This window comes from Periophthalmus magnuspinnatus, chromosome 1 (genome assembly GCF_009829125.3).
Source record: "Periophthalmus magnuspinnatus isolate fPerMag1 chromosome 1, fPerMag1.2.pri, whole genome shotgun sequence".
In the NCBI taxonomy this organism is placed as follows: domain Eukaryota; kingdom Metazoa; phylum Chordata; class Actinopteri; order Gobiiformes; family Gobiidae; genus Periophthalmus; species Periophthalmus magnuspinnatus.
This window is the reverse complement of record NC_047126.1, coordinates 21,290,044-21,311,417: the sequence shown is the minus strand read 5'-3', so window position 1 is coordinate 21,311,417 and position 21,374 is coordinate 21,290,044. Positions and strand designations below refer to the sequence as shown.

The 21,374-nt window shown below is 36.9% G+C and overlaps 1 protein-coding gene across 1 annotated transcript in view; it reads left to right on the top strand.

Annotated features, from left to right (window-relative positions):
- The window catches only part of wdr17 (WD repeat domain 17), a 38,793-nt gene that overhangs the window by 4,363 nt on the left and 13,056 nt on the right, over window positions 1–21,374 (top strand). The window contains exons 4-23 of the mRNA XM_033975364.2: window positions 69–299; window positions 791–901; window positions 5,412–5,552; window positions 7,186–7,308; window positions 8,116–8,303; window positions 9,611–9,779; window positions 10,920–11,011; window positions 11,106–11,188; window positions 11,284–11,370; window positions 12,110–12,274; window positions 14,252–14,367; window positions 14,610–14,696; window positions 15,166–15,315; window positions 16,290–16,420; window positions 17,050–17,175; window positions 17,939–18,094; window positions 18,870–18,934; window positions 19,238–19,370; window positions 19,472–19,560; window positions 21,030–21,129. Coding sequence (XP_033831255.1) covers window positions 69–299; window positions 791–901; window positions 5,412–5,552; window positions 7,186–7,308; window positions 8,116–8,303; window positions 9,611–9,779; window positions 10,920–11,011; window positions 11,106–11,188; window positions 11,284–11,370; window positions 12,110–12,274; window positions 14,252–14,367; window positions 14,610–14,696; window positions 15,166–15,315; window positions 16,290–16,420; window positions 17,050–17,175; window positions 17,939–18,094; window positions 18,870–18,934; window positions 19,238–19,370; window positions 19,472–19,560; window positions 21,030–21,129 — 2,543 coding nt within the window. The remainder of the gene's footprint in view (window positions 1–68; window positions 300–790; window positions 902–5,411; window positions 5,553–7,185; window positions 7,309–8,115; window positions 8,304–9,610; window positions 9,780–10,919; window positions 11,012–11,105; window positions 11,189–11,283; window positions 11,371–12,109; window positions 12,275–14,251; window positions 14,368–14,609; window positions 14,697–15,165; window positions 15,316–16,289; window positions 16,421–17,049; window positions 17,176–17,938; window positions 18,095–18,869; window positions 18,935–19,237; window positions 19,371–19,471; window positions 19,561–21,029; window positions 21,130–21,374) is intronic.

Below are 21,374 nucleotides of genomic sequence, written 5' to 3'. Positions count from 1 at the left end.
ACAGTATTGTATGCGATAAACCTGCTTGTCAAAAATGTCTTCAAATGGTTCCCTCTCCGTTCTCTCAGGAGTGCCTGCCTCTGTGAGTTGGTGTTGGAACTGTTCGGAGGGCGTTGCATTTGTGTCTCGGCGCAGCCCTCTGTACATTTGGGTTTATGGGGGTCCGGACCCTGGGGTCACAGTGCATAAAGAAGCCCACTCCTTCCTCTCAGACATCTGTCTCTTCAGATGGCACCCGACCAAGAGGGGCAAGCTGGTCTTTGGACACACCGATGGGAGCCTGTCAATATTCCAGCCAGGTAAATACTACATGGAAATGCAAATCAAAGTGAGTTAGTTTGTTATCAAGAAATGATTAAAACAGCCAAAACCACACACTTTGACAAAACTTCACAAAGACATTTGGATCTGGAACCATATCCTGTCTCTAAGCTTTCTGATGAGTGTGATTAAAAGGCGGATTAACCAATAAAAAAAATACTAAAAAAGAAAAAAAAACAACAAACAAACAGCAAAACAGATGATTGTGAAAGCAAAGATTTCTGCTGAATCAAGAATCGAAGAACTAAACTCTTATTTATCTAAGACGAAAGAAGTTATAGGTTTTATAGATATACAAATTTGCAAAGGGAGACACGTGCTACAAATTAGCAACTGTGATTGGACTGTCCCAAACTACAACAGTTTTAGTACACCTTATGTATTGGTTCCAGACCATTCTGCAATCAGGCTAGGGATTTTATTGTTGTTTTTTGTTTTGATTTGTTGTTGTTTTTTTTGGTTTTTTTAGGTAGTAAAAGTCAGAAGCATGTGTTACGACCAGAGGCTCTGGAGGGGACAGATGAGGAGGACCCAGTCAGTGCTCTGGAATGGGACCCTTTATCCACAGATTATTTACTGGGTAATAATATACTCGTGTACACACATTTATATGATGGCTATTTGAGTCACAGTGAAACATACAAAAAAGCTCCTTAACACAAATAATTTCCTCCTCCATTTGCTCTCCAGTTCATCATTTTTAAGAGACAGAGATGGCACGGAGGCCACTATCATTTTTCCTATGATACTTTTAGAGTTTCCATTGGTTATTAAAAAGCTTTGACTAATTAAACTGATGAAAAAAATAAGGCCTTATATAAAATCTAAATACTCTAAATCCCATTCCAATGGGGATTAAATTGAATAATAGTTGTGACAATTTACTCACAGATTTAAGCTTTACATTTTCTTGAAAATGAAATAGAATCAATCCAAAATATCTTCAGGTTTTGTTAAATCTTGGTAAATCAGCTTTTCACATATTTTATACAATATTAGTTACATTTACTTGAGTAACTTTTTAAAGAAATTGTACTTTTCAGATTACTTTTCTAGCAGAATACGTATGGTCCTACTTGATTTTTATTGAAGTAACAGTACTCTTACTTGAGTAAAAGTTATAGTTACTCTTCCCTCTGTGAATAAGTCTACAATTGACAAAAGCTTTATGTTGACAATATGAAATGAACATTGTGTTGGATAAACTTGTTTTATTGGCTGCAAACACGTTTGACACAGAGTGGATAGAGGCCTCTAAGAAAATACAGTTTGAGCTGTGTCCTACACAACGGAATATATCTCACAAGGGAGCGCAAAAGGACACTGACAACATAAAGCTGCTTAAAAGTCTTCAGTGAATGCGGAGAAAATGTACCTCGATTTCTATCTCACTATTTGGATGATTTGCCTCCTGTGACATTTTGAAGCATGGATGTGTGCGGCCTGCTCAAAAGGATGGAGCAGGTACAAGCCGACATTGGTACCAGGAGGAGCGCGCGAAAGGTACAAGTGGATGTGCGCGAGTCTCCATGCGAATACAACTGATGTGAACCGCCAGGTGCGTCGCCCAGAGTGTGCCACAGATGTGGCACAAGAGGAGGGCTTGGACGCACGCGATGGAGACGCACGCGATGGAGACGTCCTGCGGTGACGGAGGCGGCGGCTCTGAGGTGGACGCCGGGTCCGCGCAGGTGATCGAGACTGCCGGTGGAGCTACTGCTTCTCCTGTAGATTGAGAAGAAGACGGAGCCGTAGCTGAGAGCGGCGACGTAACTGTTGAATGGAGTGCTGTAGTAAAAAGAGAAGGCAACAACCAGGAGCAGTTAAAACGACTGTGCCTCTGGTTCACCGGGGGCAAGCGGTGTGGAATCTTGGCACAGGAGCACACATAAGCCACATAAGCCACATAAAAACGATGACAACCAAAGTCGCCTCCAAATTCTCGCCAGATGTCCAGACACTATTTGCAATCTCAACTTAGTCGTGAGGTTACGTGCCAGAAAATAACCCCTGCTAGGGGTAAATTTGCCTCGTTTAAAGTTACGGCTGAGTGCAAAGATTTGGCAGAGATGTACAATATATATTATTAATTATTATATTATATTATATTATATATTATTAAATATAATATTTGGCCAGTGGGCACTTAGTGCGGTGTTTTTATGAGCCACAGGGCAGGGCTGGTGCTGGCACTGACCGAGCCCGAGTGGGTGCGCAGATGAGTGGGGTTCCACCGGCAGTTGGCACTTTTACATATGAACCTAAAAGTTTTCTCATACAACTGTCGCGGACTGCGCTTGGGGCAGAGGGTGTAAGGCGCAAAGGGTGTAAGGCGCAGAGGGTGTAAGGCGCAGGGGGTGTAAGGCGCAGAGGATATAAGGCGCAGAGGGTGTAAGGCGCAAAGGGTGTAAGGCACAGAGGGTGTAAGGCGCAGGGGGTGTAAGGCGCAGAGGATATAAGGCGCAGAGTGTGTAAGGAGCAGAGTTGTGGACCACCTGTTGACTCAGTGTGATGTGGGGGAGTCCTGCGTTGATATTGGTGATGGGATAATAAGGAGACGCATTCCTGGTGGAGTTGCAATCCTCTGGAATAAGAGGCTTGACTCTTCTATTAATATAATTAGACGTGAAGTGGATTGGTGTATAGCGATCCACCTTACACTAAATGGGAAGGAATGTGTTGTTATTTTAAATGTGTACACCCCTTATGTGTGCCATCTTAATGAGACAAAATATCTTAATAGACTTGCTTTTATTAATTCATTTAAAGGACAAGATGTTTTCAAATGTGCTTGTAATTGGAGATTTTAATTCAGACATTATGGATGATAAATCAATGTTTGGCAATCACTTGAACCAGTTTTGTGAGGATAATGTACTGTCAATGGCCCTCTTGCCTGCAGATAGTTTTATTTATATAAGTGAGGCTTGGCACACCACCTCTTGATTGGACCACAATATAGCTACAGCAGATGCACATGCATCGTTGACAGATATGAAAATATTTTATGAGCTGTCAATAACTGATCACATTCCATTTGGGATGTAAATAAACCTTACCTTGGACTGAAATTTACACAAATGAAAGTGATGCACTCTTTTTGGACTGGAGCTTTCTTTCAGGAGAAGAATTTCTGTCCTATTCTGTGAGCACTGATAATTTGCTAAGAAATATCTAACTGCCCAAGGAAGCAGCCACATGCAGCGATGGCAGTTGCAAAAACTCTGAACACAGAGCAGCTATCAGTGCTATGTATGAGGATATTGTCCAAAGTGTTGTTTAAATCAAGGTAAATTCTTCATAAAACAAAAGCTAAAAAGAAAGAACAACCAGGCTGGAATGCCCATATGGCTGAATTTTATGCTAAGGCACGAGAGGCTTCCCAAGAGTGGATATTGGCAGGAAGACCAAGACATGGACCTGTGTATGAACAAAAGCAGGTCGCAAATGCTTGATGTAAGTATGCAGTGTGTTTTATAACCAAAATTGAACAAGCTTGATGGCCAGAAAACTCTTGTAACAACATGTTTGACTTTTGGAAAGAAGTAAAAAACATGACTGCCACTAAAACATCTTTGCCATGTCCAGTGGATGGCACCTCCGGCACTGAGAACACTTTGGAGCTTTGGTGTCAGCACTACAGTAGATTATTTAACTGTGTTCAGAGTTAGCCTTATGTTATGACTGATGTTGGCCATGCAGATGTAATCCTGTCACATGAAGTCCTTAAAGCTGTCACCAAACTGTAATAATAAGGCCAGTGGGCAGGATGGTGTTTCAGCAGAGCATTTAAAGTTTGCAAGTGTGAGGTTAGCACCAGTTCTTTCCATCTGTCTCACAGGTTTCCTTGTTCATGAATTTTTACCTGACTCTTTGTTAACTGTATTGCTAGTCCCTGTCATTAAAGATGATGATGATTTTCTGGTAAAGTTGGCAGCTCTGACAATTATAGGCCTATAGCTCTGGCCACCATAGTGTCAAAAATGATTGCATTAATTCTGCTGGACAAGATCTCACAATTTATTAAATGCACAGACAATCAGTTTGGGTTTAAGGCTCTGTGTGTATATGCTCTAAAAGAGATTATTGATAAATACAGGTAGCCAGAATTAATCAGTTTTTATGTGTTTCTTAGATGCATCCAAGACATTCCACAGGGTGAATCACCGAAAATTATTTATGAAACTGATTCAGAAAGATGTACCCAAATATACTGTGCGTTTTTTAATCTATTGATATGGATAACAGACAATACAGATTAAGTGGGGAAACAGTGTTTCGGACCCATTTAGTCACGAATGGGGCCAGACAGGGGGGAATCTTGTCCCCAGTTATTGTGTTTAGGGTTACAAGTAAATTTAAATATCTCAGGCATATCATCACTGCAGACATGAGGATGATGATATTTATAGATAATGCAGGATGTTATATGCTCAAGCTAATACGCATATGTTCAAGTTTGGTTCATGTTCTGATGATGTAAAGTTGATGTTGTTTAAATCATATTGTACACCACTATACACTGCCCACCTCTGGACTGATTATAAAAAAGCCAGTCTCCAAAGGCTGCAGGTGGATTATAGTGAAGCTTTACAGGTGCTCTTAGTGCGACCAAGATGTTTGTCACTGCACGAGTGAACACTTTACAAGCTGTACTAAGAACTTTAATGTACAGTTTTATTTGCTGGCTGAATAAGTCAGAAAATGAAATAATAATGTCACTCACAAACATAAGATTCAGTGCAATCCGCTATCAGTCCAAGATGTGGAGACACTGGTATGGTTGTTTTTTTAAAACACAAATGTTTACTGTTTATATTGTCACTCTCCTTGTCTGTTTTAAAAAAGGACCATGAGTCCCTAATAAAGATGAATTGAATTGAACTGTTTCTTGCACAGCTCCTCCAGATAGGATTTTGTTTTTCTCATCTTTGTGTCTGTCATTTGAAAATACCAGATTATGTTCATTATTTAATGTTTTGTCCTGCAAATGATATTATGTTCAAATTATAATTTAGATGTTACGTCCTGACAGTAACTCTTTAATTTTCTCATACTTGTTTATGCATTTCTTTCTTGTCCTTGTTCAGTGTCTAACCTGCACAATGGGATCCGGCTGGTGGACAGTGAAGCATTGTCCTGTATCACCTCTTTCTGCTTTCCCTCCTCGGCTGCTTCTGTCCAGTGTCTGGCCTGGGTCCCCTCTGCTCCAGGCATGTTCATCACTGGAGGTACACATGGATACATTTTCCTAATTGCTATGCATTCCTCTGGGTTTCTTTTTTAACCTCAGCCGTGGTTAGAGATGGAAAGTATATAAAAAAATTGATAATATGACAAATGTTTTACAGATATAGAAAATTTGAATATCAAGTTTTTTATGGGCTACAAAAAATGTTACATTTTTGTTTAGTTTATTTCTTCAGTCAAGAGGCATAGTCAAAAAGGAAATACAAGCCTTGAACCTCAACTGACACGTTTACGTTTTAGCACATTTCTTATCATTATGAAATCAATGACGTGAATGGATAAAATTGTAATACAACTTTGAGTGTCTGGAAAAGGGCTATGTAAAAGTAGTGAATCTGATCCCAAGGTTGGTTGTTTGAATCCCTCCCCTGGGATAAACATTAACATTAACAACTCCCATAGATTAATGTTTAGTTGTCTCCTTGGTCAAGACACTTCCTGCCTGACCCCCAGTGTCTGGATGTGTCAGTTATTGTTGTAACATGCTCTAAGTGCCTTAATGGTATAAAAGTGACCATATCAACCATTTTAGTGCATTATTACATTACTAAATTTTTAACATCAACTCAAAAGTCGATATAACATACTGTGGGGACTATGGAAGTCATTTGTTTCATGGGATTTTAAATTTTGAGCACCATTGAACTTATTTTTTTTTCCCTCTCGTTTTCATTCAATTTTAGTTGCTGAATTTTTAAGTATATTAAGGGATTAGCAATTGAAGTCAATTGGAGTCAATACAACTTAGTAACAAGCAGGAAATGATGTAGGGAACCAGGCTAATTGTTCAGAATTTGCTTAATTAAAACCTCATCTCTTTAATTCTTTAACTAAGCCAATAGGAGACAGTCTGGCTTTGTCCTCCTCAGTCAGACATAATTGATTGGTTATGCCTTGACAACTTGGATCTTTGCCGTGAATTTCTTCACTCTGAATTTTTCACTGTGAATTTAGACTGTTAAATTTATGAAAATATGTGCTGAAAATTTAAAAGGTGTTTTTTTTTCATTTTGAATTTTTAAAGACATTGAAAATGTATACTTAAAATTCAATAGCTGAAATTCAGAATGAAAACAATTAAAATAGAGTTCAACAATGAGAAATTCAACATTCATTTCAAATTCAAAATGCGATGAAACAAATGATCTTCCATAGTGGCTTTAGTGTTTAGTGACTATAGTGGCTTTAGTGACTCATTGGGATTGTAAAAATGCATAGGCACAACAGCAAGGCAGGCATGGAGTGACAAATATCCACACTTCTGATTAACAAATATTGAACCTCATCATTATATTGTTGGAACTGGCTCCACAAAACTGCCATATTAATTGTATGGCTTAAATTTATTTCAACTGACATCATATCTTTGGAATTGTTTCTGAAGTTTTTGTGAAAAACATATTGTGCCATTTTTTTGTTTCATGTGGTTAGTCCCAGTAACTACAGAGATATTAACCATAAACTAGGTCAACAAATCTGCAGACTGACTGTTAAGCCTGTCCTTCAGCTCAGTTTAAACCACAGGAATTCTTGAAAGCCGTGATATCATGTGAACTTATATATTCAAATCCTGTTTTGTCTTTTACTGAACCAGTTTAAGTTTTTCTCTTATAGATTCGCAGGTAGGAGTTCTCCGAGTGTGGAATGTGTCTCGCTCCACGCCTCTGGACAGCTTTAAAGTGAAAAAGACTGGATTTCATGCTCTGCACGTCCTCAACTCTCCCCTCACAAAGAAAGGTGACACTTCACAGCACCTCCTCAGACACTCTCCAGTCTGCTGCATAATGCCATCAGTGATGAGGACCAGTCTATGTTCAGATAACATTAAGTTCATGAAATAACTGTGGGAGATTTATTGGAGTAAAATACTTTCAACAAGGCTGAAAACAATAACTGTGTAGGTATTATCTATATCTGCTCTGTCGTGAAAGCATTTTACCACTGAAAAGATCAGATGAAGGTGTGCTCTTGTTAAATCCATAAACTCACGGAGGCAGTATCTGAGCTGTCTCAATGTTTAAGAGATATTTTATGCCACTGGACTATTTTATTGGATCATTTGATCATTTCAGCTACAGTGAACTGGCCTGTGACTTGGTTCAGTTGTGTAGGTGTGAGTGCAAGCCACACAATGCTCCACAATCATGTCTGAGCGTGGCACGGTTCAAAAAGAGTCCTTAGTGTGAAAAACAGGTTTGGATTCACCAAAATATGAATCTGTACACTTTAGTTTGTTTTAGTTGCATTTGCATTTATAGAACATCTAAAAATATTATTTGTAATATGTGAGACCCCTATAGCTGTGTTACTTATTTGTGGTCAAATTCTTTATATGTATTCTATATTGTATATATTTTTGTATACATTTAATCTGTATTTACAGTATTTACACAAACTATAACCTGCCACCAGCATCTTTCCTGTGAGATTGTCTTGGTCAGTGTTTTTTCTGCACTGTCCCTGTTCAAAGAATACCATAAGAAAGGTTACGCAGTGCTCCTTTTAAATTCCTCTCTTTCTTATATTGTGCCCCCTCCTCCTCAGCCCAGAGTGCATGTTCTCCCAGTAAGAGCCAGCACCTGAGCTCCACCAGTGAAGCCGTGCCTCCGCCCACTCTGTCCCAGAACCAGGCCTTCTCCCTGCCCCCAGGCCACGCCGTCTGCTGCTTCCTCGACGGAGGGGTGGGGCTCTACGACATGGGTGCCAAAAAGTGGGACTTCCTACGAGACCTGGTACGGGCTTTGTGTGATTGGTGGTTTTCAGATTGTACAATGTGATGATGTCATACTTCCAGATGATGGTAAGAACCATTTTTTTCTATTGATCAAATTGCCATGAAATATCCAAAAGGTTAATTCACAAATCTTGAACCTGATCATTTCTGTTATTGACTAGACCCAAGATCTCACTGTCTTATACCACACATCTGCAACAATAACAATATGTTAACAATATATTAACAATTCATTTGTTTCCTGCCCTAATCTGTATCAGTACTATAGAATGTTGTGATGTAATCTCAAACCCAACAATAGCTGGGTTTTTGTTGATATGACTAAAACTGAGCTGAAGAATATGTCAGAATACTGTGGTGGAATTTCCTGTTTAACTGTCAGATTGCAGATTTCTTGACCTGGCTTGTGGTTAATAGCTTCGTAATTACAAAGCCTACCCACATGAAACAAAACTGGCACAAAGTTTGATGTTTTCTCTGTATAAATAAATAAAAGTTAAATTATTTTTACACAATAATTAAAAAAATCGGTGCCATTATTCAACTCCAAAGTGACTGTAGAAGAAGTTTGGATATTTATTTCAAAAACAGTTAATCCATTGTTGTTATATGCCCCTGAGCGCCATCTGAAATTATGACATCATCAAATTCTGTAATGTGAACACAACCTATTAGTACGTGCATTTGTGATATAGCCCTTGTAATATAGCCTAACCTCAAATGTAACTTTTCTGAAATAAAGCAATTATATTTTTTTGGAAAGGTAATTCATTTTGAAAACTAGGTCATGCGATCTAAAACTGCTTCTAAAAGTACAAACAACTACAAATAAAGTAGATCAATACTAGAACTAAACAATGACTTAACCAGGACTAGGTTTTAAATAGGACTAAACCAGGACTAACAAGGGCAAAACCAGGGTTAAACTACAACTTAGCCAAGATTAAACTGGGATTTAGCAGAATGAACGGGGTCATTTATTTATACATGTTTATACTAGCCAAACTGCAAATGATTAAATGCAACCTACCAGTATAGAAAAATTATTAGAAAACCTGGTCACTTTAATTTATTTATGGTGACAAAGAAGATGTTGAACTTTATGCCAGTTTTTTGTTTCATGTTTTTAGGCCCAGTTATTACAGAGATATTAACCATAAACCAGGTCAACAAATCTGCGATCTGACAGGTTAAACAGAAAATTCCACCACATAATTCTAACCTTTACTCCAGCTCAGTTTAAACTAAAGCCATTCTAGGATGTTTTTAACACATGAACAACATTATTTCTTTTCTGATTTCAAGGGCCACATAGAGACCATCTTTGACTGTAAATTCAAACCAGATGACCCAAACCTTTTAGCTACGGCCAGTTTCGACGGGACCATCAAAATCTGGGACACGAACACTCTGACCGCTGTGTATACGTCACCAGGCAACGAAGGTGTGGTCTACTCCCTGTCATGGGCCCCAGGTATATGTACTACTCGATCACACAATATCACAATCAGGAATAACAGAGCTGCCCAATGTTGCATTCAACTAAATAACATTACTGCAAAATAATTACTCAAGTAGAAGTACACTTAGTTGTCCAAGGAATTATTTATGTGAGAATAAAAAAAAAGTATTTGGGGTAACTGAAGTACTACTGACTGGCTGAATGTAACATCTGATTTATATTTGAAGTTTATGTATTTGAAAGGACGAAACCTTAAGTACTGCAAAACCAGAAGGAATGAGGACATGTTCATTTTATATTGTAAACATAAAGCTTTATCTTTAGAGTGTGAAGTAATTACAACCTTTACTCAAGTGAGTGTACTGTTACTTTAAGCTAAATATTCAAACTAAATATAGCATTGAGCACATTGCTCTTGCTCGGTATTCAAAAGAGTGGAAAATTACACAGACTAGTTACACATTTTACCAGTAAATGTAATGAACACTAAAACCTGTGCACTATAACTTTTCTGGTGAGGGGTCCACTACCTGCTGGTCTCTATGGAGATGCTATTGCTTTGCCTGGAATGTTCAACAATATAGCTCCATGGAGAGAAGCAGATCTAAGTTACTCAGATCTATGGAGAGGCAACCTTGCTCATAGTAAGAATGCATGTTTTCAAGGTTTTATATCATACTGTGATATTAAATTTATCTGAAAAGTAATTTATAAAGCAAAACATCTCCATAGCAACTACCACTGCAGACCACCACTCTGAAAAGTTTCATAGTTCACCTTTTCCATACTTACATTAGGAGGGAGGAAAAAATCTAAATGTACATAACATATACCATATAATATATTTTGCAAGAGAAGTGAAGTGAATTTGTATAGACCAATTTGTACACAAAGTAATTCAAAGTGCTTTACAGAATAAGAAAGACATTAAAATCACAATACAAACTAATTGTTTGTTTGTATTTATGATGACTTAACATATTTGCTGGATCTTTTAAAATGTATTTTAGAAAAAAGACAAAAAACAATACCATAATCTTCACTCTAAACCTTTCAGTTCAGATGTGACCAATAGATTGCATGTTTTTAAAATATAATAATAATTTATTAATTAATTTATTAATTAAATTTAGCCTACTGTTTGTTTTGTAGGGGATCTAAACTGTATCGCAGGGGCCACGTCTCGTAATGGAGCCTTCATCTGGGATGTACGAAAAGGAAAAATTATCACACGCTTTAATGAGGTATATTTTTTACATAGCAAAATCTGAAGGAAAATCAAACAATATTTTCTTTAATATTGTAGATGGAAATATTTTATTGATCAACTTTTTTCAGCACGGGAAAAATGGCATATTCTGTATTTCATGGAGTCACAAGGATTCCAAGAGGATTGCTACCTGCAGTGGAGATGGATTCTGGTGAGTAGCAGTTGTCAAAATGTGTATGAATCATTGGGGGCACATTTCATTTATTAGTTATTCAAATTTTTTTAATACTTACTATTTTTTCACAGTATAATCCGTACGATTGATGGCAAAGTCCTGCACAAATACAAACATCCAGCTGCTGTTTTTGGCTGCGACTGGAGTCAGAATAACAAGTGAGTCATGATCTATGTGTTACAGATGTGTTTAGAGTAGCCAACAATGAAAAGCCGGTACAGTAGAGTAGACAAAATTACTTTAGTAGATCGCTTTAGAGAAGAAAAAAAAAGAAAACGAAAGGACAAAATTATTTTTTCTGAATATAATTGCTTTAAACTGAAATACAAAAATAATAAACAGCATTATGTACTGAAAAAATAATTTCAAGAAGCCAAAATTGTTCCTAACCCACTATCAATAGATTATTATTTATTCAACAATATAAATAGCAAAAAAAAAAAAAAAGTATTCTGTCAACTGGACAAAAGTTTTAGGGTGAAGACATTTTAGACTTAAAACCTTTGTCCAGTTGACAGAATTTAATTTTCTTTTTTTATGGATCCTACCTGGACGACTGAGGGACCAGACAGTAATATAAATACTTATTATGTTTTCATAATAAACATAAACAATATAAAACTGTAATTTTTTTTGATAATTTAATAGAGAGGATTTATCACAGAGCCAGAATATATAAACCAGTACTCGAAGAATATATTTTTTATATTTTTGTTGAAAGCCAATCCATGTCCATACATTTTCTCTATCAAATCAACAATGTTTATAGCATAGGCAAAGGCCTTTCATCACTTTTAGATTTCACTAAAACGCACTCATTACAAAAAATGTCACACACTCAAACACATAATCTTGAGAAGAACAGTATCTGACTGTATTTCTCCTCTGTCTCCATAGAGACATGATTGCAACAGGCTGTGAAGATAAGAATGTTCGTGTGTATTATTTGGCCACGAGCTCAGACCAGCCTCTTAAAGTTTTCACAGGACATTTGGCCAAAGTCTTCCATGTGCGCTGGTCTCCACTCCGGGAGGGCATCCTATGTTCTGGGTCTGATGATGGGTGAGTGCTGCATCAGAGATATGAACTTTTAACTTTATGTTGTTTAAATAATCCCTTACAGTACTAAATGAGGCCAAAATGTGTAATGCATTTATATTGTAGAATTTGATGATGGAGGTCATAATTTCAGATGGAGGACTATATAACTCTGTAGGAAAGTCACTGTTTTTGATAGAAATCTCCAAACATATGATCCACAAATGTTGAATCTTAGCATTAGCATTTTAGAGATTGGCTCAACAAACTTGCCATATGGATCCTTCCTAAAGCCCTTTCAACTGATAACAATCACATTTTTTAAACAAATCTGTAATATGACAGTTAAACAGCAAATTCTACCATAGAATTGCTGGGTTTCAGTTGACATCACAATATTTTACTGGCCAACAATATCAAATACAGATGGGGGCAGCTAAAATTACCATTGTTTAAATGTGTTTTTTGTTTGTACCAGAAACGAGAGTGTAGTTTTGCTATAACAGTAGGCAAGGCAAGGCAAGGCAAGGCAAGTTTATTTGTATAGCACAATTCGTACACAAGGTAATTCAAAGTGCTTTACAGAATAAGAAAGACATTAAAATCACACAAATCAAAGCATAAATAATCACAAATAATCATCATAAAATTACCATTAAAAGAGAAGAGTGCAAAATAAAAACCTTTCAGTCGTATGCACAGCTAAACAGAACTGTTTTGAGCCTGGATTTGAACAGTGTCAAAGTAGAGGCCTGTCTCACATTTTCGGGAAGATTGTTTCAGGTTTTAGCTGCATAAAACTTAAATGCTGATTCCCCATGTTTAGTCCTGACTCTGGGCACCAGCAGGAGGCCGGTCCCTGAAGTCCTCAGAGTGTGAGATGGTTCATATGGCACTAACATGTCAGAGATGTACTTTGGACCTAGACCATGGAGAGACTTATACACAAGCAGAGCTGCTTTAAAGTCTATTCTTTGAGCTACAGGAAGCCAGTGCAGAGACCTGGTTCTAGTCAGGACCTGAGCAGCAGTGTGAGACATAGATCTGAGTGTCATCTGCATAGTTGTGGTAGGACACATTATTGCTGCGTATTAACTGGCCTAATGGCAGCATGTAGAAATTGAACAACAGGGGTCCCAGATTTGAACCCTGGGGCACTCCACAGGTCAGGACCATACTGTAATGCTATCGGCAACTATCATGCTAATGCCACACTTCCTGATTATTGGACAATAAAGCGCTATATAATTAGATGCAGATAGCACATAGCAGACTTACTTTGACCTCAAGAGCTGCTTATACAGTATATCTGTATTAGAGAAAGACAGATTTTGCTCAAATTACAAAACAAAATGGGGTACAGCTTTAACACGTTTAACACATTAGAGTTGACTTATTTTGAATAATCCCTTACAGAGGAAATTGTTTTATAGTTTTTTCACACCCACTGTGCTAGCCGGCTGAAAGATTATGTAGAATTTTGTTAACTCAAACTCTGAACCTTCCCTCCCTCTCTGTCTCTTATAGTTAGTCTAACTTTGAGTGGCTATGAGAACTATGCACCTTAAGCCTAAAGGGAAATTTCAATGTGAAGGTTCAGTGTGAAAACAATGAATGAAAAACAAACAACATTTACATATTGTTATAAAATTAAACCGTATCTTAATCTCTTTATCATCTCTTTATCATCCTTGACTCCTCTTGATTTATAATAGTAATAATAATTCATTGGATTAACATAGTGCCTTTCATGACACGAAAGGTCTTTACATTGCATTCATTCACTCCATACATTTTTGTAGTGGTAGTTTACTACATACAAGGCAAGGTGGGGAAGTGCCTTTTCTAAGGACATTGCAACAGTTTCCACTAGAGCCACTGCTGCCCTACTGTGGCACTTGGTATTCCCAGCGGTCTCCCATCCAAGTACTAACTAGGCCCAACCCTGTTTACCTTGAGAGATCGGACATTGAGAAGGTGGTATGATTTGTTTGTTTTTAGCACAGTGCGTATCTGGGACTACACTCAGGACACCTGCATAAATGTGCTGAGTGGACACACGGCTCCGGTCAGAGGCCTCCTGTGGAACACTGAAGTGCCCTATCTGCTCATCTCAGGTCGGACTAAGCCATATGTTTACATGCACATCAAAAATCTTCCAAATATAACAGTTCCTCTAAAACTCAATTAACTAACACATGTCACCAGATGTTTGTTTTTGATATTGCGTTATCTGATTATTCTAGTTATCTGCTTTTCCGAGCTGTTTTTAATGTGCCCAATGTTTGAAATTGTTATTAACCCAAGATAATCCCCTATTGTGAAAACATAATAATACATTTAATGACATTTTCCTCAGGTTCTTGGGACTACACCATCAGAGTGTGGGACACGAGGGATGGGACCTGTCTGGATACAGTCTACGACCATGGAGCTGATGTTTACGGTAAGAATATTGAAATGATTAAGAGATTATTATACCTCAACTGAACCTTGACATCTAACCCATATCCTATTTGATTTTGGTACTAAAGGTCTTGATGCTCAAAACCAATTCTGATACCATGATGAATTAAAAACATCATCAGCTAATAGAATGTGATTTTCAACATTAAGTCATAGTAATTTCTTTTATATTATCATGTGATCATATATCTGTGTAATCCCTCAGTCATTCAAGTATGTTCAATTGTAGTCCATGGACGTATACTAGTCTATGTGGTCTTATACTTCTGATACAGCTCAGAATCATTCTAAAGCTATTCAGAAAAGGTTAATTACATATTTTCACTTTAACATGGCTGAAAGCTGGACTAAAATCAGTTTAAACCATAAGAAAGCATGCCAGTGGGTGTGACTACAATAATCCTGAGTCCTTTCACCACATTTTGAGACCCATGTGTTTTTATTTCCAGGTCTGACGTGTCATCAGAACCGCCCGTTCACGATGGCGAGCTGCAGCCGAGACAGTACTGTGCGTCTGTGGTCTCTAACTCCTCTCATCTCTCCTCTGCTCCTCAACATCCTCACAGACCAGCCCTGGGAAAGGATCGTCGGAAACACCGGTACAACAACACATTCAATCACAGTAACATAAAGAGCATAAAAATAAATTTGCACAGCAGCCGCAAAGCGGGCAGTCCAGACAGACACACAAATGTCAGAAGTCCAGATAGAGCAGCATGATGAAGTTTGATGAGTTTATGGGGCAATATAAGCAACAGTAAAACAACAAACAGGATTAGTGATAACAGACATAGGACAAAACACGCATTATTTACAGACACTTAAGTAAAACTATTTGAAAGCATTTAAAATAAAAAAGTGAGCAGAACAAAGAAGCACATGCATGATTAACCGCAAGACGGCACAGACACTGGTACATCTACACATCCAAGTACTACAATGTATTACAACACTGGTACATATAATACATCCATTCTGAAGAAGGACATATGCAAATACAATGGGGATACAGTTTATTTCAAATAAAAAACCCTGTACCTGATTTTTTCCTGTATTTGAATAAAAGGTGACTTGCCCAGTACAGATATACTGTATACGCAGCTATTGAGGTCAATATATGACTGCTGTGTGCTGTCTGCACCTAATTAGAAAGCATTTTATTGTTTGATAATCAAGAAGTGCATATTAGAATGCTAGTTGTTATTAGTATTATCGTAGTGGCAAAACTCTACTCTGGTTTCTAAGAGTTATGAAAAGCGCTTATAATATAAACTCATTAAAAAATTAGGATGCTCTCAATGCATAAGGTAAGTGAGGAATAACTGTGGACCATTGCAATCTGTTTAAATATAAAAAAAATCAGTTACAGCATCTTTTACTGTCCATGTGCCACAGTTTGAGAACCACTGTCCAAGGAAAAGACACTTCATCCACCTAGTATCAGTATAAATGTGCTGTGAGAGTCTGAGTGGCACAGACTGACAGGTTTATCTCTGTCAGTCCGCTCCGGGGCAGCTGTGGCTACAGTAGTGATTGTGTGTAGTGACATTGGTGGACTTTGGTTGTGTTGCAGATACAGCGATGGTCCCTGGTTCTCCTCCACTGCTCTGTGGAAAAGTGTCTCGAGACGTCAAACAGGAACTGGACAAACTCACCGTAAACATCAGGGCCAAGAAGCTCCGGCTCTTCTCTGAATGCTTCTCAGTGAGTCCACTGTCATCCCATACAGGCCATTAGCACAATGGATTGGAGGTTTATTTTATTTTGTTTATTTTGTTATTTCATGAGACAGAGATAAGGCTATACATTAACCTTAACAGATAAATTCCCTGACAAGGCACACCTGGCAGTTCAATTTGATAATTGATTTAACCAACAAAAAGTTAGAAAATTAACAATGAAAGAGGAACAGACAAGCAAATTTATCAACAGAAAATAAGAAAATGGATAACTGAATATGAACCAGAATATTCCACAGCACAGTTTAAACATATCTATCTCCCTGTAAACAAGCAAGTTATCGGTCAGATCTATGGAAAGGTGACCTCACAGTAAGAATGTATGTTGTCACAGGTATTTTCTTTAGCAATAAAACAACTGCAATAGAATAAACACAAGCTATACGTGTAATGCCATTTGCTGCAATTTTCCAGACAAAGCAATAACATCTCCATGGACACAGCTGGCGTACACAAGAAAAGTTACATAGTGCACCTTTAAGTTCAGTCATTAAATGTTGACTTTCAATTCTATTAGTATCTTTGAAAAGCACTGACATATATAATCCTCTGTAACAAAAATATACAATAACGTTGTGCATTTGCATGTTTTAGCCTCCAGGGGGCAGCTGTAACCTGTGGGACCTGGTGTCAGTCATAAATGGACAGGACGACTCTTTACTGCCCCCCAGCTACAGCAAAGGGGTAATGCACATGAAGCACCTGCTCAAGTTCAAAACGGTAAGTCTCTCAAGAAGTGTTTTTTTAAAACAGGGTGGAAAGAGTACTGGAAATGTGTACTCCAATTTAGTACAGTTACATGACTCAAATGTTTTCAATTATGCAAAATGAACTGAGCTTTTAGTCATGTTAAAGTGTGGATACCTCCTCAAAAACATGCCCAAAGTTGTTTTTGTTTCATTCACACATGTTTGAGTAACCCTTTATTATTAGTCTGCCACATCTTCAAAGCTCAAATTGTTCTGTTCCACCTCATGATGTCATGAATTAGTTTTCAAGTTAGTAGCCTTTTGTTTTGTAGAGATTGTGAATTCCAGGTCTGGAATTATCCAAATGGTTCTGGTGCACAGAGTTTAAAAACACAGTGCAGTACTTCCTGTAAAACCCCATGACATTACAAGATGGAATAGAATGTTTTCTGTTTGAGAGAACATGTGTATGTTTTTGAGGAAAATAGCATAATATAGGCCCTGTAAATGAAATTGCAAGGTACACATAACAGGTACCCTCTGGTCTACCTGTATTGACCACCAGTAGCCCATGACAAATTACATAAATTACTACGATACATTAAATTGTCAAAATAAAATCATACCAATATAAAAAAATATAGAAATGCATAGACATTCAATATATGCTAATATGAAATATGCATAGTGAATGAAACTCAGATAATAAACTAATTAACTAAATATTAGAGTAAACAAAGTAAACATATAGTTCTTACAAATATCATATAATTATTTCCTTTTTCTATCCCCAGTCTGAGGCCCAAGAGCTGACCATAGTGAAGATGTCTAAGTTTGGAGGAGGCATCGGAGCTCCCAGTAAAGAGGAGAGACTGAAGGAGGCTGCAGACATCCACCTTAGACTGGGACAGATCCAGAGATACTGTGAACTCATGGTCGAACTGGGACAGGTACAATTTTTACAACCGACATATATACAACTAAAGTATTTGTATGTGACAATATCCTAATCTCACATAAGGGTATTAAAAACACACACAGGATAAGCAGTGTTGGGAAGTAACTGAATGCCTGTATTGGAAATATAGAATACTAATTTTGGGTAACTGTATTCTAGTACAGTTACTATTTAATTTGGTGGTATTCAGAATATAGCTATTATCCTAAAATCAAATCATTGTGGTACTTGATTATGCAAATTTTGCTTTAAACTACTGGGTATAGTGAGAAAAACAGAAAACACAGCTCTGTGTGCGGTGCATGCATGTGCAATCTTTCCTTCTCTAATCAGTGATGAATAATTTTACTTTCATCTATCTGGAATTTCCCATTGTGGGACAAATAACTCTTATCTTAAGTCTCTTATCTTAAGTAAATGCATACTGACAAAAAACAACTGTAAAACAAACATGACTTGAGCTTTTTACACTATAATATAATGCTATCTGATTGTGTGAAAGCATTTTAAGATTTAGTCCAGAGAACTGTTTTCTTCCCAACACTGAGAACACACCAGTTATTTCAATGCTGTGGGAAGGCACTGGGAAGCAACATTTACTGTCATATTTTAAAGGCTTAAAAATGTTGTTTATTTTTCCTGCCGCAAAGTCATTGACGTAATTAAAGAAACTTACAATTTGATATTGTAAAAGTGAATGATAATATGCATTACATTATCATGTTATACTGTGAAGAAAATACACTGACTAAATTAAATTTTTTCAGTGGGAGAGAGCATTATCTATTGCACCAGGAGTGTCTATGAAGTACTGGAAGAAACTCATGCAGAGGTAAAAGTAATATGCTACTACTGTATATTACTACTACTACTGCTGCTACTGCTGCTGCTATGACTACTACTACCAAATTACTACTACTATTACTACAAATGCTTATTTATACATGCATAGTACTACTACTAATTTATACATACTACTACTAATAATACTGCTACTACCAACTACTACTACTACTGTTGCAACTACTACATAGTCATTATAACATAGGCAAAAGTTGTTACTACTACTGCTACTACGATGACTAGGTCATGTATTAGTCCAATATTTAATACGTGCGCTTATTCTTTTTTGCAGGAGAGCAGACCAGCTTATCGCCGATGATAACGATGATGCTATCCCATACTGCATTGCAACAGGAGACATTAAAAAACTAGTGACTTTCTTCTCTGAGAGAGGGCAGCTGCTCGAGGCCTTACTAATCGCACAGGTCGCAAATCTTAATCCTCAAAATGTTCTAAAAAAAAAAAAAAATTCTAAAAAAAACAAAAAACACAACTTATTTCTTACAAATGATACTTATTTTTACAGGGGGCTTGTGAAGGTAACATCCGTGCTCCTCAAAGTTCCCCAATCAACCACACATCTAATGACCTTGACAACAGACAGCAGTATCAGGGGTAAGATCTGTGTTGTCTACGACGTTTGTTGTCTGTTCAAATGTTTTGTTTTAGTTTTGTTTTTTTGTCAAGATTGGTTAGTTCAGTTCCAGTTTATTTTGTTTTCACTCACATAACATAAAGCCTTTGTCACTTGTAGAATCACAGTGGGAAATAAGAAAAACTAGTGATGGGACTTTTATCTCTTGAAATGAACAGATACAAAAGCTTCAGATCCCAAAAAGACTGGTCCATTTTATATTTATATATGATTGAAGACAATATGAGAACTCATTTTATCTACAAACTAATCAATGACCAGGGCTAAAATGGTACAGAGGTGGATAAAGTTGCCAAAAATTGTGCTCAAGTCATTGTACTTGAGTAATATTATTTTGAAGTAAGGTTACAAAGTAGTGGTTCAAGAATTTATTCAAGTAAGAGTAAAAAAGTGTTTGGAAAAAGTACTACTCAAGTAAGATTAACTTAAAGAGTATCTGTTGGGACATAACATCTGGTTTATATTTTGAAGGTAATGTAATTTGAAGAACAAAACATTAAATAATGCACAAAATCTGATATTTTCAAAGGATAGACACACAAATGAGAAGAACTACATTAAATGGGAAAGAGTTGCAAGGAACAAAAAGTTTTAAATGATTTCATATTATAAAGCTTTCATGACTTGTGGACTTACTCACAGTGGGAGGAGTAAGTAAGAGAACTGTTACTTCAAAAAAATGTAATTGTTCAAACTTCAAATGTCTGCACACACTAATGTTGCCTATTCTGCTTCTGTGCTGATTCTTGTGTTCAACATACAACAACAACAACAACGACAACATACAACAACATACAACAACATACAATCAGAAAGAAAAAGATTCAGTTCTTTTAAGAAATTAGATCTGGTTTGAATGGTTTACGTTCAAGAATGTCACAATGTTAAACAAAACTTTTACTTATATATAATATAATATAATATAATATATATTTTACAATATAAAAGTACTTGAGTATGGAGGAGTATGTGGTCAGAAAACTTCTTAATTTCTTCTAAAAATGATTCCAGTAACTGAGTACTACCCACCTCTAAATGAATTTCATTGGTTTTAATATGCATCATATGTCAGATTTTTTTTATAAAATCACAAATTCCAAATCTCATAATTATACTCTCAAAAATGAGTTGGAGTAGTTATTGTATGGTTTAAATCCATTGACAGTTGGCAAAAGTCTATTTAAACACGTATTCTTACAATAACTGCCAGCTCTAGTCCAACATGTCTATAACAAAACCCCACTGTTTAGAGTTGATTATTTAACTAATACCTTATTGACTTTTAGCTTTAGCTGTTTTAAAGCAGTCTTTTAGTTCTGATCCCTCATATGCGTCACAGTACATAATAGAAAGACTGTCACAGATTAAGGGGGCATACTTTGACATCGATGATAATATTTGCTAACCGAATTTTGTGTTTGTTCCTCAGTCTTCTGCACAAGGTCTGTAAGGAGCTGGCAGAGTGGTATTTTCAAGACGGCCGTGCTGTGCTAGCAGCCTGTTGTCATCTAGCAGTGGATAATATTAAGGTATTTCTACAACTATAATATATAATACATGAATTACTCCTGAATATTCTTAATTTGCAAATAGGTTGGTGGGTAGAGTAGCCAAAACTTTTACTCAAGTAAGAGCATAGATACTTAACGATTAATTTACTCAGAAGGAAAAAATAGTGGCCCAAGAAATTAATCAAGTAAGAATAAAAAGTATTCAGGGAATTAACTGCTCAAGTAAGGGTAACTGTAAGAGTAACTGTCTGAGCGTAACATTG